This window comes from Muntiacus reevesi, chromosome 6, assembly GCF_963930625.1.
Source record: "Muntiacus reevesi chromosome 6, mMunRee1.1, whole genome shotgun sequence".
Classification (NCBI taxonomy): Eukaryota; Metazoa; Chordata; class Mammalia; order Artiodactyla; family Cervidae; genus Muntiacus; species Muntiacus reevesi.
The window spans coordinates 36,524,921-36,541,633 of record NC_089254.1 but is presented as its reverse complement, the minus strand read 5'-3'; the positions used below and the strand labels follow the sequence as shown (position 1 = coordinate 36,541,633).

At 37.0% G+C, this 16,713-nt stretch overlaps 1 protein-coding gene across 8 annotated transcripts in view; it reads right to left on the bottom strand.

Moving 5' to 3' along the window:
• CACNA2D1 (calcium voltage-gated channel auxiliary subunit alpha2delta 1) overlaps positions 1 to 16,713 on the bottom strand; it is a 494,429-nt gene that overhangs the window by 107,573 nt on the left and 370,143 nt on the right. For all 8 annotated transcript variants that reach the window (XM_065939979.1, XM_065939980.1, XM_065939982.1 and 5 more), the window contains exons 9-10: positions 14,933 to 14,983; positions 11,604 to 11,703 (exon numbers count right to left, since the gene is read on the bottom strand). In XM_065939979.1, coding sequence (XP_065796051.1) covers positions 11,604 to 11,703; positions 14,933 to 14,983 — 151 coding nt within the window. The remainder of the gene's footprint in view (positions 1 to 11,603; positions 11,704 to 14,932; positions 14,984 to 16,713) is intronic.

Genomic DNA, 16,713 nt, shown 5'->3' with positions numbered 1-16,713 from the left:
AAAATAAATTGATACAGCCACTATGGAAGATGGAGATTCCTTAAAAATCTAGGAATAAAACCACCATATGACCCAGCAATACCACTTCTAGGCATATACCCTGAAAAAAACCAGAAATGAAAAAAGACATGTATCCTGATGTTCATTGTAGCACTAATTACAATAGCTAGGACATGAAAACAACCTAGTTGCTTGTCGACAGATGAATGGATAAGGAAGCTGCAGTACATATATAAAATCGAATACTATGCAGTCACAAAAAGGAATGCATTTGAGTCAGATCTAATGAGGTCGATGAACATAGAGCCTATTATACAAATGATGTAAGTGAGAAAAACAAATATTGTATATTAACACATATATATGGAATCTAGATGGAGAAGGGAATGGCAACCCACTCCAGTATTCTTGCATAGAAAATTCCATGGACAGAGCAGCCTGGAGGGCTGCAGTCTATGGGGCCCTAAAGAGTTGGACTGGAGGAGGAAATGGCAACCCACTCCAGGGTTCTTGCTTGGAGAATCACATGGAGAGAGGAGCCTGGCAGGCCACAGTCTATGGGGTCGCAAGAGTCAGACAGACTGAGCGACCAAGCATAGCACTGCACGTGGAATCTAGAAGGATGGTACTGATGAACCTGCTTAAAGAGCAGCAATGGGGATGCAGGCATAGAGAAATGACCTACGGACAAGGGTAGAGGAGGTGAGGGAGAGGGTGAGATGAATGGAGAGTAGCATGGATGCATATATACGAACATATGTAGATAGATAGCCAGTGGGAATTTGGTGTATGACTCAAGGAATTCAAACTGAGGCTCTACAATAACCTAGGCGGGGGGAAGGTGGGAAAAAGATTCAAGAGGGAGGGGACATATGTATACCCATGGTTAATTCATGTTGATGTATGACAGAAAACAAACCAACATTGTAAAGCAATCAATCAATAAAAATAAGTATCAAAAATTGATATATTTTGATTTACAATATTGTCTTAGTTACAAGTGTACAGCACAGTGATTCAGATTTTTTTTTCCTTAAAAGTACAAGTATAGAAGAGAGAGAAAACTGTTCTTTTAATGAACATAATTCTACACCTTCTTTCTGCTCTTTTTTAATACTTTCCTCCAAAAATCAAATGGCTATAAAATAAAATATTCACAGATTTCCATAGTACTAGTAATTCTAATTACAAAGATGTCAAACTCTAAGACAATAAGCATAATTAGTCATAATAAGACCCAGACAGATGCCTCAATAGTGAAGTCCAATGACTTCGCTCACAGCACCTCCCTAAAGTACCCTGATTTGCTCATTGCTTAATAATCACCTGGGAGATGAGCTAAATGCAGTTTCTGGCTCCTTAAGTCTGGGGTGGAGTTCGAGCTTCTGAATTTCTCACAGGCTGCAGGTGCTACTCAGGCTGCTTGGCCAGAGACCCCACTTTAAGTAGGAAGGGCATAAACTACAATATTCTTGTTCACTGACGTAAATGAGATATGAATCAACATCAAGCTTTCCTAGATGGATGACTATTTTATAAGACATGAAATGAAATCACTCTCCTAAAATCCATTTGTCATATAATTGTATTGGCATACTAAATGTCTTTTATTATACTTGAGTCCTGGCAAAAAGGGCTTGTTTTGTAAGGGTGGAGAAATCACTTTTAAATTTAAGTTTTGTGCCATAACCAACAAATGTGCTCATTGTCACATGCAGAGAAGGAAGGCTCCTATCTAAGAAAATCATGCTCTTGTCTAGTAACACTCAAGGATATTATAGGAAAAAAAAAATGAAATTTAAATCACATAGGAAAGTGAACAATCCAAATCATGTCTTTCTTGCATATACACTGTGATTTGATATTACACTGACTCTGACATTAGCTGGTGTTAAACTGTCAAGTCAAGAACTGGGAAGTTACTGAGATTTTATCCTTCTTGCAAGTTAACGAGTAATCCTCTTATAGCTTCACAGATACTGGCAGAAAAATGGAAGCTCTTTGGGTCAGAGAACAAAGACTGCTGCTTATTACTCACAGCAATACCAATCTCAGTACCAATAGCCAGAGTGCCATCCTAAATCCCCACAGAGGAATGGGAAGGGGGCTAAGGGTCATGCATAAGCAGTAGGTGTATTTCAGGCAAGGGATCGAAAGATGAGGAAGTCCTGACTTTATTTAGGGTCTGCTGAGAGCTGACTCATTCCCTCCTTCCTACAGATTGACAATATCTTAATTACTAGGCATTGTAAATCTCTACTGAGGAGGGAGACATCTCTATCTGTACTTGTGCAATAATGTATATAAATCTGAGCAAATTTATTAATGCTCAGACTTGAAGAAATGTGACATATTCACAAAGAACTGTCTGCTAATGGTTGGAAGAAAAGCGTTGGAAGATAACAAAAATAATAACCGGAATAATGGTTATAATAAAAAAAAAAGCACTTTACATGTTATTCCATTTGGTGCTCAACAAAGGCTGGCAAGTTAAATATGATTCTGTCCATTTCAAAGAGAAGGAAAAGAGCTAATCTCTTAAGTCTTAAGTTAATTAAGCTCACATGGTGGTGCTGGTTTAGTCACTAAGTTGTGTCTGACTCCGTGACACCATGGACTAGAGCCCACCAGGCTCCTTTGTCCATGGGATTTCTCAAGCAAGAATACTGGAGTGCATTGCCATTTCTTTTTCCCGGGGATCTTCTGAGCCCAAGGATTAAAGCCAGGTCTCCTGCCTTGTTGGCAGATTCTTTACCAGCTGAGCCACCAGGGAAGCCAACTTTATCTCCATGCAATTCTATAAGTTCATCTAAGAGGCAGGATTGTGAGAAGGCTGGGACAGAGGACACTTAAGCAGAGGTGAACGTGACTACTGTTACCAGATCCTTTCATCATGATCAGCCCTTCCCAGCCTCCAATATGGCTATGTGGTCTCACATCTTATCTTGCCCTGGCATTTACAGATTGTCACCTCCAGAACTATTGCTTCATGACTACAATTGGGCAAAGAGTAGAGCATATTTATTTATTTTTAAAAGGCTATCCTGTACAACTAATAGCAAATATAAGGAATTAGATTTTGATTATTTTTTTGATGAGTAATCAAAGATAGCATTTTATAATGACCATAAATTAGGAGGGCTTCCTATAAGAAAACTTACTCAAAGATTTACTAAATCATAAATAACATTTAGATAGCATTTTATAATGACCATAAATTAGGAGAGCTTCCTACAAGAAAACTGACTCACAGATTTACTAAATCATAAATAACATTTCAATCTAGTCCTTAAATAAAAAGGTATGTGTTCTTTTTTTAAACACAAGACCATCTTCTTCAGTTGTTAATTTTTACATATTGCCCACCATCAGCTTACATTTTCCTTTCATCCTTCACTGGCTTGCAGTATTTTCACTCCTAAAATGTCAAACTTGCTCACTTCCATAAACAAATTCCCCTCTTTGTGTCAACATTTGAAATTTTGCCTGTAAATCAGAACATGCTGTGATTGAATTGCTGCTCTTATCATCTACCACTTACTTCTATCAAAGCATATAACTGGATTAGTGGGAAAACAGCTACATTATGCGTGCATTAAAGCTTTGCCTAACAGCAGGCTTCCTTTCTGTAACAAAGAACAGCCCTGGAGATAACAGAAACACTAGGAAATGATGCAATATTTGTTTTGACATCTTATGTGTGATTGAGGCATAAAAGTTACTGGTCTCAAGAAAAAGAAACTTAAGATATATAAGTCTTAAGGTGAGAAGCTGCTTGATTTTTCTGTCTGGTGGTTCTAGGCAACACTGGGGAAGCGTTCATGCAGATTGCATCATAACTCTGGATGGCACACATGATCTTAGGTATGAGGATGAAGAGAAATGCATGCAGGCTTTGTGGGAAGATTACTGTCAAAGTTACAGAATCACTACCACATTTCCTCAGTGCCTTATTATTATGCCTCCCTGAAGTTACAAAAGCGAAAAGTTACTTCTCTTTCTTAGACTTTCAAATAGTTTCAGAAAGAAAAACAAACAGGCACATCTGTGTGCATACACACACACAGAGTCCAGGAGATTATAACTGTTAGTAGGTTTTATTTCCTGTTGAAAATTGGACTAAAGATTTACCAAGCATGGCCCCACCCATCAGAACAAGACCTGGTTTCCCCCTCAGTCAGTATCTCCCAAAGGGAAGCTTCCATAAGCCTCTTATCCTTACTCCTCAGAGGGCAGACAGAATGAAAACCACAATCACAGAAAACTAACCAGTCTAATCACATGGACCACAGCCTTGTCTAACCCAATGAAACTAAGAGCCAGGCCGTGTAGGGCCACCCAAGACAGATAGGTCATGGTGGAGAGTTCTGACAAAATGTGGTCCATTGGAGAAGGGAATGGCATACCACTTCAGTATTCTTGCCTTGAGAACCCCATGAACAGTATGAAAAGGCAAAATGATAGGACACTGAAAGATGAACTCCCCAGCTCGGTAGGTGCCCAATATGCTCCTGGAGAACAGTGGAGAAATAACTCCAGAAAGAATGAAGAGATGGAGCCAAAGCAAAAAACAACGCCCCAAAAGGATACCCTTTTCATTATAGGGGACTGGAATGCAAATGCAGGAAGTCAAGAGATACCTAGAGTAACAGGCAAATTTGACCCTGGAGTACAAAATGAAGCAGGGCAAAGGCCAACAGAGTTTTGCCAAGAGAATACAACACATTTTGCCAAGAGAATAATAGCAAACTACATTTTCTATTTCTTTATAAAGTTTAGGTCAGTAATATTATCTCCCTCACAAGGTTGTTGTAGAGAACAAATTAGTAACTATTAAAAATACAAAGAGCACTCCTTGCATCATGAGCAGTGTTAAGAAAAATCAACTCTAATAATTCACTATGATGTGATTAAATTGAGGATTAATACATATACTAGATAAACAATGAACAAATATCTACTTTAGATCTTGTTTGTATTTATTTTCTAAAGAACAAATCTATGTCTGGAATAATATGATAAGTTATTATCATTTAGTGACTTTTCAATTCTGAAAATGTACTAATCGTTTTTCTCAGATTAAAAAAAGCAAAGAAAAATATATAGTTAATAAAAAATCAGAGTTGACAAAAGTCTTTGGTAAGTCTCCTTATGGTAAACAACAGCCATAAACCACGAAAATAAATGATACTAATGAACTTCAACCAAACAAGCCATTATAGGAGCAACTAAGACCACTGATAAATTTCTCTAGGAGTAGAGTGTGAAATCACTGTGACTTCATCTTTCAAATATTTTTTGCAATATTCACCTTAGAACTTGCATGGATTGTACATCTTTTAATATCACTCTTCTCCCCTATTTTTGAATATGTAACTGAGATATTTCCATAGTTTTAATCTCAGATATTGAAATACATTACTTCCATATCAAATGCATGCAGAGTTCTTTTTAAAAGCAACATATTCACTTTACTTACATGCTCGGACACCTATTCAAGCTACATCATGTGAGCATGCCCCAGCAAGGGTTTACTGTGAGCTTCAGGAGAGCTGTCAATGCATCAGTAAAGTCTGTATTAACCTGATTCATGCAGATCACAGGGGAACATCTTGCAATTTTGTTTCAAAAGAACTTAGTTAACAACTGTCTTTAAAGAAACACACATTTGACAGCTATAATATTTTCAGGAAAAGTAAAGGTCAATGACAATTCCATCTAAGTTCTTTATTTTAGTTAGGAAAGAATCATTAGTTGCTGGCTAAATGCTGAAAGCATAAAAGTCATTCAAATTCATTTCTATTGTTTAGTCAGGAAGTCTTTTAAAAAATACTTTTAAAAGTATTGTTCAGTTTCAACTTAAGTAGATGCTACTGGTGCCCCACCCATATTTCCATACATGCCATCCCAAATTTAACTGCACAAGGTTTCTGGGAGCCTTCTGCTTATGCCCAAGGTGGCCTGGGAATACTAGGAAATTAACATTCTTTGGGAGCCATCATTAACTTCAAATGTTCTAACATATCATCCTCTTGGAAAAAAAAGAATAATTTCAATTCATGCAATCTATATTGGTTCTCAGAATCTCCGAGGATTAGCTCTACTCACTGAGTGGTAACTTATTTGGTAGTCCATTGGGTATTAGTTCTCTTCTTTTTGGGTTTTACTTCTTACATTTGTCTAAATCTTTCCCAGAATTACTTTCCCTACCAGCCATTTGTACTTGAATCCTATCTCATGAACTATTTCAAAGGAAAGTCAATATAAAGTGATACTAGCAGAGATCTTAGGAAACAGATCATCAGGATGGGATGATCCAAATTTTAATTCCAAAGTTAAATAATTCACCAGCCATGTGGCAACAAACATTCCACTGGTAACTGGCTGTGCATCAGTGATAAATAGAGTAAAACCCCTCAGAGGTGTTCTTTCATCTGCAGTGACTAGAACACAATATAGATCACAAGAGAGGCACCGAGTATTTGAGAAATATGATGGTAATCGTAATCATAGGGACTTGAGGTTGGTTAGTTGTTGTTAAGGGCTTCCCAAGAGGCCCTTATGGTAAAGAACCCATCTGCCAATGCATAAGACATAAGAGACTTGGACTCAATCCATAGGTCAGGAATAACCCCTGGATGAGGGCATAGCAACCCACTCCAGTATCACTGAAAAAAGTGATAACCTCAGATCAGCTGACTATCAACTAAGGTCAACGTGTGAAAGCCAGAAGACAGATAGCAGCCAATAAAGAGAATCTAATCCCTAATGTCAGGTCAACATGTGCTAGAAAGAGCAATAGAATTTGCTTTTGAAAGTGACATAAAGGAGGCCACATTCACAGACATGGGAGGATTCTATGCAAGGGTGAGGACAACGATAGGGACAGGATGGGACTCTAAGAGGAGAATGGGGACAACCAGTGAATAGGACTGAGAACACTGAACTTCCAGGTTCCCCTATGCCCTCTGAATAGGCATACCTCTTCCCCATAGAAGGTAGTAGTTTTTCCATGCTAGAGACCATACATGATGAAGCCTGCTATCCTCAAAATCTGAGCTCATCTTCCTCACGGTTCTAGGCAACAAATAGACCAGGTCTCAACATGGCTTACCTGGAAAAATAGTCTCTGCTCCAGGGTAACAGAAGAAGAAAATATGCAACAAAAGAGATGCAATATTTGTTCAATATGAATCAGCAGATAGTGATGATGGAGATGTTCTCCAGCAGATGTGGAGAACATGCCAGGGAATGGATGTTGATGGATTTTGAGGCAAAAACCACCTGGGCATTAACTTGTTGTGAAGGAATAAGCAGATTGAGATAAGAAAACAGGTGAACTCTTGCACAGTGGCAAATGGCTTGGCTGGTTGGTCAATGCCCTTGAATAAACAAGACAGTAAGACCTTCCCTAGACAAAAGAGTTCTGGAGAAGAAGCGTAAGGATGGATCTATGGGAGCAGGCATCAAATGTGCAGACGTCTGTTTGAAATCAATCACCAAAGGACAACATTCATCACAGAGGAGGTACTAAATAATAGGGTGGATAGGAGGATTTGTCCACTGGAAGTCATTCAGGCTTTGTATGTAGGAACCACAAATAAATGCAATAACCAGGTAGAGAGAGGGACCTAAAAATATAAGCCCTTTCTCATCTAGCATGTATACCTATTGCCACTGGTGAATGGCCAACCCACTGGAAATTATCCAATGCTGAGAATTCAACACAGTATCACTCTTCAAAAAGACATTTAATGACTTGCTATCAAATAGGTTATAACCAGTCTTTATTTATCCTTCTGGAATGGGGTAAGGTCAATTTTGTTTTACTTGTTATTGATTCAGTTTTCAGTTAAGCGTTCCTCTTTCTGTTTACACTTCCTCATCCACTAAAATAATCCTCTGAACCGTCTGATTTACCATGAAGGGTTATCATTATAGAATGTTGCATAACCTCGCCTCAAATCAAGCAATCTATTATATGGTAAAGGAGGTCCAACAACAAACAAATGACCACAGAATCCACTGGGTCTATGATATAATGCATCACTTGGGAATTGCCAGTCTGAAAAAAGAAAAACATTGGGATAGTCTCTTAAATGTGAAAGCTCCAACTTGGAGATTACAGTCTTTGAATTAAAATGCTGTCCATCAAGATGCAGTTTATACTCTGAACCATGGCATGAAGTCCACTGATGTCCCAGCACAAGACTGTATCCACTCATAAAAAAACAATGGTTACCTTGTCAGGAACTTTTAAATGGTAAAAGGATCAATTCAACAAGAGAATATATCACTTGTAAATAACTACATACACAATATAGGAACACCTAAATACATAAAGCAAATATCAACAGACACAAAAGGAAAGATGACTGTAATACAGTAATAGTAGGGGACTTTAAGATCCTGCTTTCATTAATGGCTAGATCATCCATATAAAAAAAATCAATGAGGAAACGCTTGACTTGAATGACATGTTAAATGCCATCTTTAAGGATTATTAACCGGATACAGTGGATTCTGGACAGGTTTCTAGCTACCATCACCTGCAACTTTCTGTTTCAGTTCTCTCTCTTATGATCGGAGTCTATTATCTCCACACATACGGAATGCTGGTACACACCTAAAACCCCAGTTCACTTGACCTCGAGGCAGAATAACAGTTCATATACTACAAAGCTTCTAGAATTCCTCAGTAGGATTGAGTTCCTTTAAATTAAATTTCTTTAATTGGTTTCCTTCCTTCCTTGTCTCACTTCCTTTAATTGGTTGTGTTTCTTGGGATCATGTCACAAAAAAATCCATTTACACTGGAATCCATGAGTAAGAATCAGGAAGAAGCCATATTAAGACATTAATCATATTTAATGTCAGTTGGTTTTATACAAATTTCATTTGATACGCCAAATCTGTACTGAATTTAATGTTCTTACAATTTCCTCTTTTGCTATGCCAAACATAATATTTTGTTAACAATCTTTCCAATGCAGTTGTAATAAAGATGCTTATGTACAAATTAAACTAATTGATTACCTTCTCTAATCAATTTATTTCAGAGACTGACCATTACATTTTACTTGTACACAAATGCTGAATATGTTATGAGCTAACACCCGGAGCCAGGTTATAAAATCAGACTAACATTAATCAGAGCTCTTATGCAGTATCAAACTTTACTAACAATATCAAGGATATAAACAAGCTAGGGTTTCCCTGGTCGCTCAGAAGGTAAAGAATCTGCCTATAATGCAGGAAACCTGGTTTCGATTCCTAGACTGGGAAGGTCGTCTGGAGAAGGGAATCGCTATACAATCCAGTATTCTTCCCTGGAGAATTCTATGGACAGAGGACCCTAGCGGGCTACAGTCCATGGGGTCTCAAAGAGTTGGACATGACTGAATGAATAATACTTTCTTGGATAAGCTAAAGGACTGCTAAATGTTCAGATAAGACATAGAAAGAACTGGGCATGGAGGGCAGTTCCTAGGTGTTAGGAGCTGAACTCTCTCACTCTCAAATTCCTATGTTAAAGTCCTAAACCCTACTATCTCCAAATGTAACAGTAAACATAGGTAATTTTTTTAATGAGGTGAGAGAAAACAACAAAATTGTGTAAAGCAATCATCCTTCAGTTAAAGAACAGATAAATTTTTTAAAAAGAGGGAGGGGGCACATGGAAAAAAAATGAGAGCATCAGGGAAAGAGCATATGACATCAATATCACTGGTGTCCATATAAGGAGAAGAGAAATCAGTCTGCACAGAGGGATGACCAAAGTGAGTGGCAGCAAGAGGGCAGCAGTTTGCAAGCCAAGAAAGTGGCCTCAGGAGAAACTGACCCTGCTGGCACCATGATCTTGGACTTCCACCCTCCAGAACTGAGAGAGAAAAATTTCTACAGTTTAAGACATCCAGTCTGCATTAGTCTGGTTAAGTAGCCTTAGAAAACTAATAGACCAGATCCTCCCTTACTGGATTGAAGACACTCTTCTGGGGCCTGATGAAATAAGTCTCAAAAGAGGTTTGCAGGGTTCCTTGTATAGTGGGAGTATTTAAACCATGAAATATTTCCAGTTTATTACCCAGAGTGTTATATTACCTACTAGGTAATTTTAAAGCCATCTTGCCACACAGATCTTGAGTTCTATTTATGTTACCCTTGTGTGTGAAAGTCTCTCAGTTGTGTCCGACTCTTTGCGACCCCACAGACTATACAGTCCATGGAATTCCCCAGGCCAGAATACTGGAGTGGGTAGCCTTTCCCTTCTCCAGGGGATCTTCTCAATCTATGGATTGAAACTGGGTCTCCCACATTGCAGGTAGAATCTTTACCAGCTTAGTCACAAGGGAAGCCCTATGTTACCCTTAGGTAGGGATATTCTGCTAAAAGCATTTTCAAAGTAACTTGTCTTCCCCTTAGTAAACAATTTATCTAGCTACTTGAGGCTCTGGTTGACAAGATTAACTCAGTTCCTCTGACTACATTTTTCTTCCAGTGGGTGCCCTTCCAGTGAAGGGAGTAAATTGACTGTAAGCCACCTGCTTTAACTTCCTCCCACATGGTTTCAGAGGCAGAGCCGTTCTCTTATGTTCAATACAAAATGCTGCTGCTGCTAAGTCACTTCAGTCGTGTCCAACTCTGAGCGACCCCACAGACAGCAGCCCACCAGGCTCCCCCGTCCCTGGGATTCTCCAGGCAAGAACACTGGAGTGGGTTGCCATTTCCTCCTCCAATGCATGAAAGTGAAAAGTGAAAGTGAAGTCGCTCAGTCGTGTCCAACTCTGTGTGACCTCATGGACTGCAGCCTACTAGGCTCCTCCATCCATGGGATTTTCCAGGCAAGAGTACTGGAGTGGGTTGCCATTTCCTTCTCCAAATACAAAATGAGCTCACCACAATTACTACTTCTTTCACTTTCATCTCTACGAATATAACCACTTCAAACAAATTAAATCAACCAGTGCACAGTCATGAAATTTACTGCCAAAATACAAATTTAATTCATAAATTAAAATGAGATATAGTAATATTCATTCTGTCCTGCTTTATTTGCTTCGGAATTCAAAGCTTTTTACTCATGAGAGGAAGGTCTAAAATGGTTCCTGGAAATAAGACTTTTAAGAAAGCACATTCAAATATCTATTAGGTCTCATGTTAATAATAATAATAATTAAACCTTAAACATGCTACATTATGGACATATGTCCAGTGTGAAAGTTGAGAATTATAATGAACAGAAAAGAGTCATACAATTATACTGCAAAGTCAATATTTATTTGGAGTTACCATGACATCAATGAGTACAGGGGTGTGTGTCAGCTTTTTAAGCTCTTTTGAGTCAAAGAGAATATGTATATAGTGTTTTCCCTTCATATTCATTGCTTTAATCATTTCTCTCATGGGTACAAACACCGAGAAAGGACCTTGGTGTGGAAGTATAGGAGAATAAGTAATGAGAGAACAGCTTAGTAAGACAGTCTTGTAATAGGACCAGAAATATCTCACCCTATCTATGACAAAACACAATCAGACACTTAAAATCAGAGAGAGATAAAAATTGCAGATTTAACTCAACAAAAATGCAATCATCATATACTTACTGAAGCTACATTCACAAAATCGTCATCCGAGAGGGTTTCCAACATTTCAGAGACAGATGTTCGGATCAGTTTAAGTGTCAATCCACTAACACTCCCACTCCTATTTTAAAACAAAAAACGGACCCACGTTAATGACTATGCATTCAGTCAACATAAGACACCCTAAGGAAATGCAACTTATGCACTGACACTATATAATATGAACATAATTTTGTCTTTAAAATATCAGTACTAGAAAAAGTCCTATTTTTGATAGCAAGTAGAAATAAATTACAGGAAATTTTGTCTTTCTTTGCTATAAGCATCAGAATGTATTTATCTCTAAGTACAATGATGAAAATTATATTTCAAGTGATAATTTAAAGAAACTACAGATAATCATGGCATATTCACTTTTCTAGAAATATATACTGAATATCAGCTCTATTAGCCAAGTTAGAAGTGAGAGCTACAGAGGTTAATATAATGCAGTCATTGCCCTAAGGGCCCACTATTTGACTTGATTAAACAATTATCAAATAGCAGTATAAGAATTTGATAATAGATTTGTAAACACAATGCCTTGTTTTATTCCTAAAGTATTCTCAGGGATTTAGTCATCATTTATCTTGTCTTTACATATTTTATGATCCTGGATGACTTCATCTATTTGTGTGGCTCATCTCCAGGCAATTTGTTGCTGTTGTTCATTTACTAAATCATGTCCAACTCTTTTGACCCCATGGATTACAGCATGCCAGGCTTCCCTATCTTTCACTATCTACCTGGAGTTTCCTCAAATTCATGTCAATTGAATTGGTGATGCTAACTAACCATCTCATCCTCTGTGCCCCCTTCTCCTTTTGCCTTCAATCTTTCCTAGCAACTGGGCAATTAACTTTTACTTTTGTATCTTTTGTATTCACTTTTGTAGCTCCTAACTTTTCCCCAGTTTTATTTTTCTAGCTATTTGTTAAATGACTATGGGTTCAATGTCCAAAATGACACATTAGTCCCAAAACTTATTTTTCTTTCCTACATATGTCCTTGATACCAACCACACTAGATCTCAGTCATTCAATTTCATTCTCCCTCTCAACTTTCCTTCCCATTCAGACAATCTCTCTTATTCATTCTACTTTACAGTATTCTCTCCATCCTCTTTCCATTCTAGCTTATGTGTTTACCACCTCAAGATCCAGAGCCAGAATAACAACCATTCATCACTTAGTTCCTTCTCTGCCCCATGCTAACAGGTGAAAATTCTGGCAGCATATCTTCGTCCACTTCTGTTACCTATAAAATGTTGTTGTTTAGTCACTAAGTGGTATCCAGCAACTGCAACCCCATGGACTGTAGCTCATCAGGATCTCTGTACATGGGATTTCCCAGGCAAGAATACTGGAGTGGGTTGCCATTTCCTTTTCCAGGGATTCTTCCCAATCCAGGAAGTGAACCTATGTCTGCTGATAGCAGGCAGGTTCTTTACCACTGAGCCACCAGGGAAGCCCTACCTACAAAATAGTTAAAACTACAAAATATCCAAGAATCTTAAAAGCCTTGCATTCAGAAAGTTTCATTATTTTCTCTCTCTCCTATCTCCAACTTCTATATAGTCCCTCCAGATGTTCTCAACAATGCCACTTTGCTTCTAGCAATTCTCCCATCTGAAATTCCACTCTCTTTTCTCTCCCTTCCATGCCTGCCTTGTTAAATCTTAGCTATATAGATTCAATTCTAATTTTCTCTCCTTAATGAAGTCTTTCCTGACATTCAAATTGATATGTGCTCTCTCACCAATGTATTCCTTCAGTGCTGTGTCATACATCTCGCACTTTCTATAATTGTTTTAAGCTATTTGTGAATATGGTTTCATTTCACTAATACATTTGAATCATCTTTGAGAGGAGGAACCATGTCTTAATAATCTTGGTCTCTATATCATCACATTGTATATAAGATACTCTCAGTTTAGTTCTGTTGAAATAATTTTTTAAAATGTCATTACAACCTCATGCACATTTATTTTTAACTTTATTATACCTTATGCATTCTAAATATTTTAACATAAGAAATTATGTCTGGACATTAGCATATATCCAATAGGATTACAACATATTGCATTCCCATTTAGATTTATATTTCAGAAGACTATCAAGGATTAGCAAATGTACAAAATCTACAATAATTTAACTTTAAAAAATGAAGTTTAAACTCATTTTAACAAATGAAATGAGATTTAATATTTAAGTTGTATTTGTTGGCTTCATTTATGTTCTCTTTCTCAGGCAAGATTATAAGATTTTAAACTTGTTTACTTCAGGTTATAATGGAGAAATTTTCAAATGCTGACAAGATCCTGTGAAATGAATTTAGTTGCCTATAAAACATGGAATTTTGTTACTTCCAGTGGCAAAGAACAGATGAAAGGCAAAGTGTCAGTTGCTCAGTCGTGTCCAAATCTTTGTGACTCCCTGGACTGTACCCGCCAGGCTCCTCTGTCCACGGAATTCTCCAGGCAGGAATACTGGAGTGGGGTGCCATTCCCTTCTCCAGGGGGTCTTCCTGACGCAGGGACTGAACTCAAGTCTCCTGCACTGCAGGCAAATTCTTTCTGTACCACCAGGGATGTAAAGAACAGATGAGGATATAATCTTTTTCTCTCAGGGAAAAAAATACAACTTTTATACCTCATGTTTTTAATTCTGTAGTATTGCACTTAAAAACTGAATCTTCACAGTAGGATATAGTCTCCTCTATGTTCTACAGTTTCAAATTTCAATTTTAATCTTATTGGAAGATTATACACACATACCTAACTTGAAACAATGTGACAAATAATAACTAATATAAAAACTAATAAATTTTTTTCTTGTATTTCAGCATTTCCCTTGAGAAAGTTCCAGTATGAACGTGTAATATATCTAGTAGTAATCTATTTTGTGACCAATCCCTGAAAGATATTTGGATCAATAGTGACTAAGTGCCATCTAAACAATTCTACATTTTTGGTAGCAGAAACTGATTGGTTTTAGCAACCATGTACTTTAGTACTGTTTAACAAGCAAAAAACTGGAAGCAAATTAATAATTTTTCAAAAAGCTTAGACTTCAGAAACAAGTCACAATTTTCAATTCTGAAAAAGATTCCTCTCATTTTCAACAAGAGAATTTTTGTTTGTTTTGTTACTGTCTTAATTTGATTTCTTTGTCTGGATATAAACAAAGTCATAATAATTATTCTTTGTTTTTTTTCTTCCCCCCTATTTCTAGTCTCATAGTATTACTGCTACTGAAAACCCTCCCTATGTTCTCAGTATATAAAAAATAATGTAATGTTTAACTACTTACACATCAACCAGAATAAGCATGTCTTTAGGAGATGCAGCTCCTTGGATGTACCTGAAACAAATACACTCATATGAGTATTTTTTTTTCTCTTGTATAATCTCAAACACTGATATCTATTGAATTGCCATTTACTGATCTCTGAGATATTTTCCAAGCATGGCCCTATGTCCTTCTTAGCTGGGTAGATAATACTATTTAATTCACGATTATGCAACATCAACTTAAAAACACAATATTTAACATAATTGAGATATCAGAGGTATAATATTTAAAGTATGCTTTACAGGTATTTATAACAAAGGAATAAGAGATGTGCTTTAATACTAGGAGTACAAGAAATTAACTTCTGGAAGAGTATTTCCCTAAGGGGGGAGAAAAGTTATCCTAAATTCCATTTTGCTGGCCATAGTTTTCAAAACTCATTTTAAGGAAGAATAATAAAAATGAATAATAAGATTATGTCATTAATTTAAATACACACACACACAAAATTCCCACAGAAATAAATTAGTAGTCTAGGAATGTGAAAAAGCAGTATCAATATAAGGGAAATAGAAAGGGATAATAAAATAATTAGAAACAGAGCAATATATATTGTTATTTCCAAGAGTTTCAAGTAGTGGTTTTCAAACTTTACCGTATCTAAAAGTCACCTGGAGAGTCAGTTCAAAATGTTGATTGTCATGCTAAACCCTAGCCCTAAAGATTCAGAATCTCTGTGTAGGAAAAGAGACTCCAGGAGAATAGCCTAGTCACTGTAGACATACAGTTAACTGAAGGTGAATGATCTCAAAGCTCATGGTGCCTGGCTGTGGACTGATGGGAACCAGGGGCCTGCCTTCCCTAACAAAAAGACCTGGGTCTGAACTCAGGGTTCTACTTATTGTCCACCACTCCAAATCTAGCTTCTCCGAAGCCTGCCAGATAGCTTGTCAATTAGCTTTCAGACAACATTCAGCACAGTTAGTAACTATTCAGGATAATATGGTCATGGAACAGAATTTTTAGCTTGCATTCAAGTTTGCTTCTCTATCAGAAGGCAAAATGGCAGGGTTGCTGGGTTATTTCAATGAAAGGCAAATCTAGTTCATGTCTAGCATTTTGACAAATGGTTCTGGCATGTGTCTCCATGGGAAAATGAGAGGACGGAATTTCATCTGTCTCCTTTGGTTGGGACCTAATTTCTAATTTTCTGCCAAAACAACTGGTTCCTGAACCTAAATCACACGATGGCAGAGGGTTTGCCTCCATTCAGCAACCTATGGCTCCAGAGCCACTAACTTGGAGAAATATTAACAAGAATAATATGTGGATTAATAGCATCCGGTAATATTATACATGGTTGGTATTAATGTAAATTGCTACTAGGACATTTAACAGAGCATTTAAAAAGCTTCAAATATATTTCTTTGAATTAACCATTATATGTCTTAGAATTTGTCTGAATCCTAACAAAAAGTAAGAAATAACCTATATGTCCATTAACAGAGGATTTTTAAAATAACTTACCATTTAGTCATTCTTTTAAAATGATGTTGTGTGTTTCTTATGAAAAGGTACTCAAAGGTACTGATACGAAATAGTAGCTTACAAAGCAGTATACTGTATAATAACATGCATACTCTAAAAAATATATAGCCACACATTACAATTAAAATCAATTAAATACATAAGTTTAACAATTATTTCCCAATGAGGGTAATTATGACTTTTTTGGTATTCTTCTACTTATATATTAGGATAATGAGTTTCTTTAGAAGGAACAATTAAACCTTCTTTTT